The 13697-nt window shown below is 41.1% G+C and overlaps 1 protein-coding gene across 1 annotated transcript; it reads right to left on the bottom strand.

Moving 5' to 3' along the window:
* Nucleotides 1-388: 388 nt before the first annotated feature.
* Nucleotides 389-982, bottom strand: LOC309847212 (eukaryotic translation initiation factor 1). Its single transcript, XM_082697152.1, has one exon. The coding sequence runs from the start codon at nucleotides 914-916 to the stop codon at nucleotides 575-577; it is 342 nt and encodes a 113-aa protein (XP_082553278.1). The 5' UTR covers nucleotides 917-982; the 3' UTR covers nucleotides 389-574.
* Nucleotides 983-13697: the final 12715 nt, after the last annotated feature.

The raw sequence follows: 13697 nt of genomic DNA, 5'->3' as shown, positions 1-13697 counted from the left end.
TGCTATTGTATGTGTCATAGCTTTCTTCTGAATGAGAAAACTCTTATTTCACACAATAGTGCCATTGCTTTTATTCCTATCACTGAAGGGGAAAAGATCAAGACCCAAACAATAAGACTTTTATTTACAGCTACTGCAGAGCTTTCTTGAAGCTCATGGCAAGCCTCTGCCGTTATGCGCTTCACCTTGGGTGTGCCATCAGAAAGGCACGGAATGGCAGTGGTCCTCGGGACCACGGAGCCTAATTAGTTCATAGAAGAAGAAACCAAGACAATCCGGTCATCCCAGGACCGTACAGCTGGCTAGTGGCCTAGCGGCAGATCTAGAACTAAACCACAGGCCTCCCTCCTAAGGCGCAGTCTTTGCCACAGCCCAGGGAAGCCTGGGCTTTTTTTTTTTTTTGGCTCTTTTCAGTTTATTGCATGAAGGAGTTACACTAGTCCAAGTTAAAAGCAGACCCCAAATGGTTACATTATACAAGCTGTGAGGTTTTTAAACTTGTGACAAGGGACAGAAGGGAAATTCTACTCATTGCAAGGAAATCCTCACTTAAGCTTCAGTGAGCCAAAAGCACTTAAAACCCATGAACCTTCAGCTGGTCGTCCTTAGCCAGTCCAATCTCCACCAGGAACTGGCATATGTTCTTGCGCTGGTCACCCTGTAGCTGAATTACTTCTCCATATTCTGGATGCTCAATTACAGTACCATTGCAGGCAAATTTCTTCTTAAACGCCTTCACTAGTTTCTTTTTATCGTAATCATCAGCGATCCCTTGGACAGTAGTAAGGGTCTTCCTGCCGTTTCTCTGTTGAATTCTTATATGGATATAATCCTCAGTGCCAGCAGGAAGCAGATCATCACCCTTACTTGCATCAGCAAAGGGGTCGAAAGAGTGGAGGTTCTGGATAGCGGACATACGATACGATTCCTTTTCCTCGGTGGAAACGGCCTGCGGAAGGCGGCGGCGGCGGGAGAAGGCGATGCCCAGCCTCATCCCAGAGTAGTATCGTCGTTCATCTGTGTTTCCCCGCGGTACGGAGAAAACAGAATGTCACGACTCCTGGCTCAGCAACATGAATTTACATGAGAATTTGCACAGTCTGCTTGACTAGTTTCAAGTGGCTCCAACACCAACCTTCGATTCGCCTTCAGAAGAAGCTCCTCTATGTATCAGAATCCAGAAGCCGTCAGCAGGATCATGCATGTGACCTTGTGGTCGCCAGAGGATGGGCTCTGGCATCAAACCGGGACAAGTTCTTCACCTTCCCCTGCCTCAGTTTCCCCATATATAAAAAGGACACTGACAGCAGCTGCTTATGCTGCCGTTTTTGACAATGAAAGGAGAGAACGCATGGAAAGTGCTGGGTGTTTCTAACAACCCAATAAATACTGATGCTTATTATCCTAGCTACAATAAGGAAACATTACTTGATAGAGTCTTAATAAAAATTTACAAGAAAATATAAAAGAGGAATTAGTGCCACTGCAGTAGTTGCAGTGTGACACGCTAGAAATCCAGGGCTAGGAAGTGGGAAATCCGAACACCAGAACCAGCTCTGCCGCTGATGAGCTCAAGAAGCAGACTCATCTCTTTTAATCAGCAAATCGAATTCTAACCTCTAAATGGGAGGGAGAGACCTCCTGAGAAGTCCAGCTTCCCAGACTCCAAACTAGTCAAAGCAACCCCATCTCAAGTCAGAAGAAGGCAAACCTCTGTCCAGAGTCATTCTTCCCTTTGCGGTAAGAAAGCTAGTTCCTTGGTCCACCTTCAAGAGAAAAGCAACTGCTGGGGGACATCACTCTCCCTGGAGCAAGCCAGGAATAATGCCATCCTCGCCTTCGTACGAGCCACCTGCCGGAGCCCAAGCCAGAGAAGAGAGCAGATGAACAATGAATGTCATAGCAATTAGTTTTGGCAATTAGGCAGGCAATTAGTGCTGCAGCATGTAGAATGGGAGGAGAAAGTAAATCAGTGCTGAGAGGTGACGGGGAAATATGATTAGGACACTGGGTTCCAGTGACACCCAGGTGGGAAGGTGTGCGGCATGGTCCCAACCTCCCCTTTCCTACTGCTGCTGTGATGGAGAGGGCTGCTTTCCAGAGGCCCTGGGAAACAGCTGCTTTTGCTTTGCTAGGAGGGGCCTGCAGCCCACTGTTCTAGTCTCTTTCTCAGTGTCACCTTGCACTTCCAGGGTTCACTCTTGGCTCAAGTTCTTGATAGTTTCTCACCAGGAATACTGCTTACAATGTCAAATAAATGGACAAGTAGTAGTTCCTGGGGATTTCCTCTCTTAGCTGGGAATGTATTTGCTTTTTCGTTTGTTTTCGTTCTTTGTTTGAGAAGCCTTGGGAGTTGTTCTCCAGGGAAAAATTAATTCCACATTTTGCTTGGGTCAGAGGGAGATATTATACTGTACTGTACAGTGAAGGGAGAAACCAAGCTTTAAAGTCAAACACCAAGGCTGGGATGTCAGGGCTGCTCCTTGCCAAGCTCTGAACTTTGGTTCCCTTAGCTCCAAAACGGGCCTAATAATGGGGTTGTCATATAAAACACGTGACACTTAGGTAGCTCTTCTCCAAATACAAATTAACATTTTGGCCCAGAGGCCTTGAAGAGAAGAACCGCGTGTCCGAGGAATGGCTAGACATGACTGTCAGGTAAGCCCCTTCCTACCCTCCAATTCTGAATTGGTACGGCAAGCTGCTTTTCCCATGAAGAACAGAGACCAGCTTCGAAGGAGCCAGCAGCGAAATCAGGAGTGTGCTGACATACCAAGCACTGAGCCCAGCAACAGTGTTTCCAACGGATGCATAGTGGTTCTTCGGAGAAGTTGGGGATGGGGCCCTGGGGTAGACTTCATACTTCCCAGGACCCAGTTAGGGTTCTGATGACCCACCTAATCAAAGGCACCTGCAGGTTTTGTGAGGCCTGAAGCTTAGACAATTACAGGAGTGCCCACCCCCCGCCTGCTTTTTTAAAGAATGCATATACACAAATACAAAATTAGGCATGAAAGTGAATATTTACTTAGAATGAGAAAATAGATCAAGACAGATTACAGGAGCGCTGGAGAATTAGGTCCCTTTTTTCTGCGATCTCTTCAAGCAATTTACCAGAAATGCTGACATAGAAATGTTTCTGATTGTAACGCAGTCCTCTCTCCCCACCTGGAACCCTCCAGGAGCTCTTAGCAATTTAGGCATTCACAGGCGCCCCTCCCCCCCCAGGTGAGGGGATTTGCAGTTTACAATTTATTGGTCTCATGGTGTATCTTCCTCTGCGCCTAACTAAATGCTTTTGCAACTATGCTTCTTACATGAGTAGTACTATCATGGTGTTAATGGAAAGCTAAAAAAGGGGGATGGCTCCCATAATCCCACCACCTTACCCGACCATCTGTTTCCTTTTCCATATTCCTTTTTCAGCTTGTGCTCATATGCCCATAATTTATGTACTTGAAATCATGGTACAGACACAATTTCATATTCTTTTTCACTTAACATGCTACCATTTCTCTACGATGCTCCATTGTCTTAATCAAGGTGATATTTCAAGGCCGCATAATAATCCACTATCCTGTCGTTGTTTGAAATGTGTATTATGTAAATGAGAATTTTGAAGTTAAGAACAGAATTTTAGCTTGACTATGGACAATTCTTACCACCACCTAAAAATAATTTTAAAAGAAAGAAACAGAGACTCTGGCCTGCACTGCAATTCACAGAAGCGTAAATAATCTGTCGATCTAAAGAAAAAAAACCAGCAAACCAATTATTAGGTGTGGGCAGATAAAGAAACTATCAGCAGGTTGGATTTCCACTTTTCAACTAATTTCTTCAGTTAAGCAATTGAAAATCCAGTGCGAATGACCCTTCTCATGGGGTTACTGAATAGAATAAACAGAGATTGCCTTGTGACTGGGCACTACAGTGGATTTTTTTTTTTCCCAAGGAGTATTTCCTAATGGAAAGTATTCCTACTAGAGTCGCACCATGCTAATTCTATGGCAATAATTTAATTATGCCAATTAGAATGCAAATTATTCCATAAAACACTATGAGGACCCTCGCTCTGAGAAACTTCTGAACAGAACATGTCAATAGTGCTCAGTAGTTCTGTGTGCCTGGGTGGAAATGAGGATTCATGTACAATATGATTCATACCTTCAGGGAATGGCTGCTGTGGGTGGCTTGTATCACCCACGTCCCCCTTTACACCCAGGCTACACCTCCGTACCTTTCACTTTCTGGGCTTCTCAGTGGGACGCAGCAAACAAACCAGCCTGTGGGGGACTGACTAGGTAAACCCCCATATAAAACACCGGGATGGTAAAGGCGTGGTGAAAGAATCAAAAATTCTCGTTCTAAATTCTTTGAGTGTCATATCAGGGGGCAAGATCGGGGTTTGAAATGCCCTTTCTGTGGCTTGGAACTGTCTCTGCAGCCCATTTAATTCATCAGGAAAGCTGATTACGGGTCATCACAACTCATTTACAGCTTCATACCTCGGTGGGTATGAGCCGCCAAAATGATGGCTAAGTCATTTTTAGAATGAACCTTCACATTAAAGCCACATGATTCACCTTATTGTGAGGTTCCTAATCTATCAAAGGTGGTTGCAAAGGTCCCCTCCAGATTTTAAAGCTGTGTCGCTCATGTTTTCATATTAAGAGCAGGTTGGAGGATCTGACAGCATCTGACTGGAGACCTGCATCTCCACTGCAGCTGAAAGTGTCTTAGATCCTGCATTGTAACAATATTGAGGTTTAGACTCTCCCCAAGCCCCAATCTGTAACAGTGCCTTGTGTTGAGAGGTAAGATTTGGGGGGTAACTACAAAGAACTGATTTCACAGGGTCTCCTAAGGTATTAATCTCCCCCCTGCATCAGTGACTCACCTAATGACATAGGGATAGTGACGATCAAAGGGTTTCTGCCTGGCAAAGACAAAAATGTATACTTTTTTTTTTTTTTAATTTTATAAAAGCCAACATCTATATGAACCAAAAACAGGGAATGACACTCTGACCGGCCAATTTTCTCATTGAAGCTTTTGTAAAATGAAATTTTCTTTGCTTCCTATTTTTATGCTGTCTTATAGTGTTGCTGGCACTGGTAACAATCACACTTGGCACTTCTGTCGTGCTTTTCATCCAAAGATTTCAAAGTGCTCCACAACGGGATTTTGTTCTCACTGCAGGCCAGGGAGGAAGGTCAGTGCTATCATGCCCCGTGAGCAGATGGGATGCCAAGAGGTGACGTGACTTATTCACGCGCCCTGCAAAGCGGCAGGGGCAGAACCAGGTTAGAGCCCAAGCTTCCTAATTCCTAACTCAGTCGACTGTTCACCTGTCCTAGCTGATGCGGCCTCTTCTTCGAAGGGCTGAACATTTGGCCCAGCATGACATGTTAGGAACAGCTTGTTAAGTGTTTTACTGGAAAGCTACCACGGCAAGGTGACTGACCTCAAGGAGAAACCAGAAGCCCAAATGAAAAGGTCTGACTTGTTTTTAAGCACTCCTTTTCAGTCTTTAAGATCTTGGCCAAATAAACCTAAAGCGTTAGTGCAAATCTCCCAAATGGAAAACGGCAACCAGATTTCAAGACTTGAAAAGTACTGACGGGCAAAGAAGTCAGGCAACAGGAGTCTTCTACTCCGCAACTGGGAATGCAATTAGTACAACCACTCGGGAAAACAATTTAGCGATAGCTTGTAAATTTGAATGGGCACACACACTTTAACCTATCAATTTCATGCCCAGGTACATACATGTCTGTCTACGTACGTGTGTATATATAATATATGTGTGTATGTGTATACATATGTATATTCATGAAAGAAATTATTATCCGGTATGGCAATGAATGAATTATATCTTCACATAAAATATGGATAAACTTATATATAGTACTTAATTTAAAAAAAGCAAGACTGAGAAGATGAGATAAAAGATTAATCTATTTTTATATAGCCCCAAAATATGAAAACTAAACATATGCTCAGAGATACAAACATATACAAGATAAAAGTGATTTTTAAGTAACAAGGGAAGGATAAAGGCAAAAGCAGGATGGTAGCTACAACTTGGGAAAGGCAGAGATCTGAGACTGTGGAGTGTATTAGTCAGGATTCTGCAGAGAAACAGAACGAGTAGGATATGTATGGGAAGAGATTGATTATAAAAAATCAGCTTGTGTTATTAGGGAGGCTAGCAAGTCCCATGATCTACCACCTGCAAGCTGAGAACCCAGGAAAGCCAGTGCTGTAATTCTATTCCAAAGGTCTGAGAACCAGAGGAGACAATGGTACAAATCCCAGCGAAGGGCAGGAGGCAGGCAGGAAGCAAAATGGGCCAGTTTTTCCTTTCTCCTCCTTTCTGTTCTATTAGGGGCCTCAACAGATTGGAATATGCCCACCCAAGCTGGGGAGGGCAATCCACTTTATTGAGTTCACTGATTCAAATACTGATCTCACCCAGAAACACCTTCACAGACCCACTCAAGAATAATGTTTAATCTGGGGCATCCCATAGTATAATCATGTTGACATAAAATTAGCCATTACAGGGAGGAACACGAAGTAGTTGGTATGCTTTAGTGAGGCTGGGTGGTAGATTCATAGCATTTTTTTTCTTTTTACCATTTTTCTTCAAAATTACATACATGTAACAGAAATTCTTTTCAAATATTAAAAAACAGTGCTTGCTTCTGCAGCGCATATACCTAATGTTAGAAAACAATGTTAAGTCTGATGAGTTAAGAGTGAAAAGAAAAAAATACTTTTAAAGGAAAGTCTAGGCCTCCTCACAGGGTTGTGTGCATGGGTATGTGTGCACACGTGTGTGTGCAATTTAATACATGGCTTAAAGATCAGAAACATCCGAAACCTTTAAGCATCACTATTTGAAAAATATCTATCCAATGATATACTAAGGGAAGTATTTGAAACAAGCATAATGTTATGCTTTGAAACAAGCATAACATTAAAAAGAGTCATTTAGTTAGCCTGTAAAGAACTTGTATAAATCTAGAAGCAAGACATTGAAACAATATAAAGTCTGGGGAAATATATGGACAAACAATTTATAGGAACGTTCCAAAGAGAAATGCATAAAAGAGGTTTGAACTCCTTAGTAAACAAAGAGATATAGATTATTTGGGGTAACTTGTTTTTAACCTAGAACAATGATGAAGATTGAAAAAAGTACTTAGTGCTGACAGTTCAGGTGAACAGGCATGAACAATGTTGAAGCATTTCCAGAAGCATTTTGGAGATAGGATTCAGAACCCCGAACAAAGCCCGTAATTTTCACCCAATGAGGTCCTGGAAACTTTTCAACAGAAAAGTCCAAAAGAAATAATTAGAAACCTAAAGACGTTCACAACAACATTATCTTTAACAGCAAACATTAGCCTAAATGCTGAACAACAGGAGAATGGTTAAATAAAGTATAGTGTCTCCTCAAAGGAAATAGGCAACGATTAGCAATGGTGTTTTCAGAAAGTATTTATTGTTATGAGAGAATGCTCACACTAAATTAAAATCAGGATATGGCAGGATCAGGATATGGCACAGTTTGAGATTTGTAAAATATATTTATACACACACAGAAATCCAGAAAAATTCACAAAAGATGTCGAAAGCTTGAAACCGTGATCTGTGCGATAGGAGCTCATGGGTGGCTTTTCATTTCTCCTTTATTTTCTTCCAAAATTTCTAAATTTTCTTATTTTATATAAAAAAGTAAGCATTTTTTGAGATAATAAAAATTATCTCCAATAGAAGGGCAGGCATTTCCTGTAACAGTGGTTCTGGGTCACAAAGGGTGCCCTGTGGGTTGCTCACGTCATCCAGATTGCACGGGACCTCCCAGTTTCAGCACTGAAACGGCCACATCCTGGGAACCCTCTCCCACAGGGAAAGCGGGGACCATTGGTCATTCCACCACCGGGGCTAAAAGAATCACTGAAGTGCAAAGATTTCCCAACTGTAAATTGCAACCGTGGTCTCGAAATTCCTTCCGTCTCTCGGTAGAACTGGCTATTTTGACCTTGCAGATTCGTGAAGCTTTTTAAATAAGTCACGTCTTAAAGAGCTTGTTGAAAGGAAAGTAGATCTCATCCATGCTAAACGGGCTGGTTAAGCGACATTGTGCAAGCTCTGCATGTGTACTCAAATAGGTCGGGAAACACGAACTACCTCTTGTCTTAGGGAAGAGAAACCTCTTCATCTCTCATTTCGTGTTCTGTGCTGTACATATTCTTCTCCCTTTGCAAGAGCGGGAGTGGCAGGTGTATCATGTCACTGGCGGAAAAGTGAGCTCTGGGGAATGAGCTTAGAGGGTGAAGCCAACTCCTGGTTCAGGCTAAAGCTCTGTGGAAGAACAAAGAATCAGGCTGGAACTGCTTTTTTACCTGCCTTTCTTACCCCGTCGTCAGGACTAATCCTCTCTCGGGCTAACTCTACAGGAAGTTCTTCTGTATCTTCGCTTAGGAAAATATCTTGGAAATATAATAGAACTATGATACTGCTGAGCACGCTGATGGCAGTCTCTGTGTCACGGAGGAAAACTGCGGGGGCTAATCAGGGAGCGGCAGGGATGTCACAGGCCTGTGTCAAGCCTTGCTTCTCTGAATGTCGTTGGCCAGTCCTGTAGCCCCTCGTCGTGCCTCAGTTTCCTCACATACAAAATGTGGATGCCAATAGCACCCACTGTGAGGATTCCATGCGTTCATGGATAATGAGAGCTTGGAGCAGCGCTGGGCGATGGGCACACAGCTGGTGTACTGGGAAGCGCTCCTAAAATCAGCACCAGGTGTAGCAGAAGGAAGAAGGCAGCACTAAGCAGAGGAAGAGGAGCTGTGACAAAGTCTTGAGAGAGCTTCAGTGGGGACGGCCACAGATCTGCCCTGGCCTGTGGAGGGAGGGCCGTTGGCCTTGATAGCCTGCAATCATTCAGATGATGACCTCCCAGAGAAGGGGTCATGACCGTGATGTGGCAGCTGTGAGTCTCCTCTCAGGTGTCCTCCCACAGATCCAGGTGCTGGGATCTGAAATCCAGCCCTGTGTTTATGTCTCTAGGGATGCTATGTCCCTTCCTCAGAGGTTGGGGATGGATCTGAGAGCTGATCTCATCTGCAGACACCCCCCCCACACAGCCTTGCTGAACCTTCTTTAGATTTTATGGCCATCTACGAAGCTTCCACGCAAGCTTCTGTTTCTTTCACTTTTACTTAGAATCAGATTCCTTAATATTTGCGGTGAACACTGTGATGTGCTCTAACTTCCCTTCAGGAACAAATTTTAAAGTTTGCTTTTCCAATCCGCTTTATTTTATTTTTTGAATATGTAAAACTTTATGTGATTCAGAAGCCAAAACTCAAAATAGTAAACAAACACGCAAAAATATTAAGAATATTCGGAGAATACAGATGGCCACCTTGAAAGGCAAATACAGGATAGACTAAGACTTGTTCTACACTAAGAAACTAAAAAAACATAGTGACCAACTGGTTCAGGGGGGAAAAAAAATCTTATCAGTTATAGCTTGTTACAAAAAAACCAATATGCTAACAATTGTTGATCTGGGTAAAGAACACTGTACTATTCTTTGAGTCTTTCTGTGGATTTTAGAAGTTTTCAAAAATATAAGTTCTGGGGAAAGGAAGAAATCTCTCCTTGTTGAAATGTCTATTCCTTGGGTACTTATTTATTTGCAAACACATTAAAACAGAAAAGACAATCTACATGGCCTGAAGGGGAGCAAATAAGTCAGACACTAAAACTATGCCCTAGTTTCTTATAAATCAAGCAGGAATAAATAGAGGGAGATCTCTGGGTTTTAATACAAAACACTCTTTAATTCTCAATGAAATTCTGGAGAGAAATCCATAATCTGTGCGCACTCAGAAAGGAAAGCAATGATCACTAGAAGACAGCATATGTTCATGAAGAATAGGTCATGCATAATACACGTTTCCCAGTGGGGAACATCAAAATATATAATTTAATTACAACAAAGTATTCAAAAGAGCCCATCAGACTGACTGTGTGAATAAAATGGAGAAATGTAAGCTGGGTTGTTACCTGAGCTTTCCTTCCCATCCATCATTCCTTCACCCCTTCCCTCACTCATTTAGTATCAATCATGCGTCCAGCACTGGGCTAGACAACCATCCTATTGAAATTAACGAACACATTACTGTCAACTTAGACTCAAAGGACATTTCTAAAAATGCTTCTAAAGTTGGCCTGGGACCAAATGTATCAGGAGCACATGGGGTGCCCATTAGAAATACACATTCCTGGAGTCTCATCCCACACTTACTAAATCAAAATTTCTGGAAATGAGACTTGGGAATCTGCATGTTTAATAAATGTCCCAAATAATTCTCTTGTACACTAAAGTTTGAGAACCACACTAAAGTTCTCTACCCTCTGTTCTGAAATCTTAAACATATTAATCAGCGAATTAGGTGAACTCTGATATAAATTTTGCCTATCTAATTTGTAGATGACACATAGTTGAGGGAAAATCTGATAAACCACATTAAAGAATCAAACTTGAAAAAGACCTTGACAAAGGAGAAGGATGGGATGAAATTAACAATATACAACTTAATAGGGTTAAATGTTAAGTTGTGCATCTAAGTTCAAAGAATCAACTACTTAAATACAAGGTAGGAAAGCTCTGAACTGACAGCAATTCACTTGAAAAAGATTTAAAGTTCAATGAGAGTCAAAAATGTGATATTATTTTAAAAAACTTGTACAAATTTTAGGGTGCATTAATAGAAACTGAAATTAAGGAATAGAGAGGCAAGGTTGTACCCATCATATTTTGCATTGGTAGAGCACATCTATTTTTAAAGTATTTACATTTTTAAAAAGACATTGTCAAACTACAGTGTGTCCAAGGGAAGGTAACTAAAATGTAGTCTAAAGGGAAGGTAGTAAATTGTCTTTGACCCACATCCTATGAAGAATTAAGAACAGGATATGTTTCACATAGTAAAATGAACATTCACAAGTCATGAGAGCTGACTTTATGAGACTGAAAAGCTACTGAGTTGTTGAGGAAGGAACTGATCATTCTGTGCAGTTCCCTAGGACTGACCCAAAAACACTGGGACAAAGTTATAGGAAAGTTCTTTTTAGTTTAATGCAAGAAAAATTTAAACTAAATATGGTATAAGCTGTTCCTTTTAGAGATGAATTCCAACAGTAAGTTAAAAGAGAGGATTCCAATTACTAAATCAATCAAGGGAGGTCTAACATGGACCAGTGGTGGGGGTGGGCTAGGAAGTAAGCAGTATGTTTAACTCAACCCTCTGTAATTGAAATACAAAAAAAAAAAAAGAAGAAGAAGAAGAAAGGATACTTGCCTTACACAGGTGGCCTTTTCAAAGATTCCATTCTTTAAATTTCTACATAAGTTTACCAAGAACTTTGGTTGCCATGAAAAGCCTTCAGACTTTTATCTGGTTATATCAGTTATTCATCCTTCCAAAGGAATCTGTTTCTGACATCTTTTAGGGACTGTTTTAGAAAAGGCAGGAGTCAGAATGGCTATGTCACACTTCCACAATCCCACAGAGAAAACCCAACTATGGTGAATCCTTAGGCTGACATAATTTCACTCCTTATACTGTGTCATTCCACTGACACAACAACAGCCAGCCTCACCAGAAGTAGAAACTGAACTCCAGGGAAAACAACACGGAGGTTGGCTGGTGTTCTGGGAGGCAGCTTGTCCCAAAAATCTATGTCAAAATAGAGACCATGGTGATTAATTGAAGGGATTGTATTCCCTCTCTGGGGGAGTTTTATATTTAATACACAAACCAGTTTGGGCATTTGGAAGATGGAGCAGAGGCAAAAGATACACAGAAAGTAAGCCATGTAGGCTATGAAAGACTACCAGATAGACCTAAATTATTAGTAGGCAAAAGCCATGAGGAAGTAGAAACCAAAAGAAATGGCAAGGAAGGAGGAGCACAGTTGGCTGGTGGGAGTAGGAACTGCCAAAACAGACATACTGACCCTTTGATAGAGTGATACCTAAGAGCAGAAGTGGAAGCATTCAGTTGTTGGGGTAGGTCAAGGTCATTCATTTGCCAGAGCTGTCTGGGATGTTTTCAGTTAATTTTGTTCTTTGAACAACATTCCAATCTCGAACAACCACCATTGTGCAGCTCTTACTACTGCCCTTATTTCTATGTAAATCCTACACAATACCTCTCTGACTTTTCCATATAACCAAAGAAACAGAAAAGAAAAGAATGTACTACTAGCAGTCTGGGACCCAGCCCAAGCAGTTTATCATCAGTTCAACGTTTCTTTGCCGTCCCATGGTATTTTTATCTTTAAAATTTCATGAGAAATTTGCATTCTCCTCTTTTAGAGATCTGTACTAGTTCCTACAGCAAAATAAAGTTTAACCCATTGGTTTAAATTAACAACTTCGGGAGATACACCACTTCTTATTTTCTCCGTTCCTTCCCATAACTCCTGGCCAATAACTCACATCATCCTCTGAGGTAGGACGACCTCAGTCTGAGAAACATGGTTTTATCATAGACTTATATTAGCTGAGGTTATCTGAATGTTCCCTGAGAGTCTAACTAATGCAGCAGTTTCAGGAGATAGAAGTATGTGTACATGCGTGCGTGTGTGTGTGTGTCCCATTCCAAAATCTCTTCTTTAAAAAAAAAAAAAAATCTTATTTTTTAATTTAAATTCAATTACCCACGATATCATACATCATTAGTTTTTTGACATAATGGTCAACGATTCTTCAGTTGTATGTAAGACCCAGTGTTCATCACATCACGTGCCGTCCTTAGTGCCCATCACCAACTTACCCCTTCCCCCACCCAACTCCCCCTTCACAACCCTCAGTTTGTTTCTGGGGATCAAGAGTCTCTCATGGTTGGTCACCCTCTCTGCTTGCTTCCCATTCAGTTTTCCCTCCCAACCCCTATGATCCTCTATGCTATTCCTTGGTCCACATGAGTGAAACCATATGATAATTGTCTTTTTCTGATTGACTTATTTCATTTAGCATAATACCCTCCAGAACCCCTTCTTAATCACAAAAGCTAGAACAGACAGCATTCTAGATGTTTTAAACATTGGTTAATTTATAATAAATACATGCTACACAGAAATGGAATTTCATATTCAAACCCAAATATGTTTATTTGTAGATACTTTTATGTCTTTCTGTGTTTTAAAAGTAACCATATTTTGCCTCTTTTCCTGAAGTCAATGGTGATTTCCCTTGCTTTACTGTAGGCCTCAAGAAAGTCCACCTTCTTTCACAGAAACCTCACTGAAGAAATAACAGGAAGAAAAAGAAGAAAATCTGAGGATATGAGCAGGACAAAGAAAATCAAGGATAAAGAATAGACCTAAAACCTGATGAAGGTGTAGAGTTGTAGGTAGAGTAATTTTTCCACCACAGTTTATTTATAGATTAATTATGTTAAAAAATGCTCTTAGATGAAGCGCCATTGGTAGATATTAAATGCTATTATTTATTTTAAAAACTCTAATAAAAATTAGATTTTATATTAAATATTGGCTCCCAATAAACTAAATTCAAATTAAGCCTAATCTTTTTGAAGTTTATTTCTTTACTTTTATAGTAATCTCTACACCCAATGTGGGGCTTAAATTCATGGACCCCAGATCAA

The sequence above is a fragment of the Mustela nivalis genome, assembly GCF_964662115.1.
Source record: "Mustela nivalis genome assembly, chromosome: 1".
NCBI classification, from domain to species: Eukaryota; Metazoa; Chordata; class Mammalia; order Carnivora; family Mustelidae; genus Mustela; species Mustela nivalis.
Note: the sequence above shows the minus strand (reverse complement) of the source record. Positions and strands in the feature narration are given on the sequence as shown.

Bases quoted from the DNA above. Each gene is read 5' to 3' on its own strand.
- LOC309847212 (XM_082697152.1), bottom strand. From the start codon at position 916: ATGTCCGCTATCCAGAACCTCCACTCTTTCGACCCCTTTGCTGATGCA.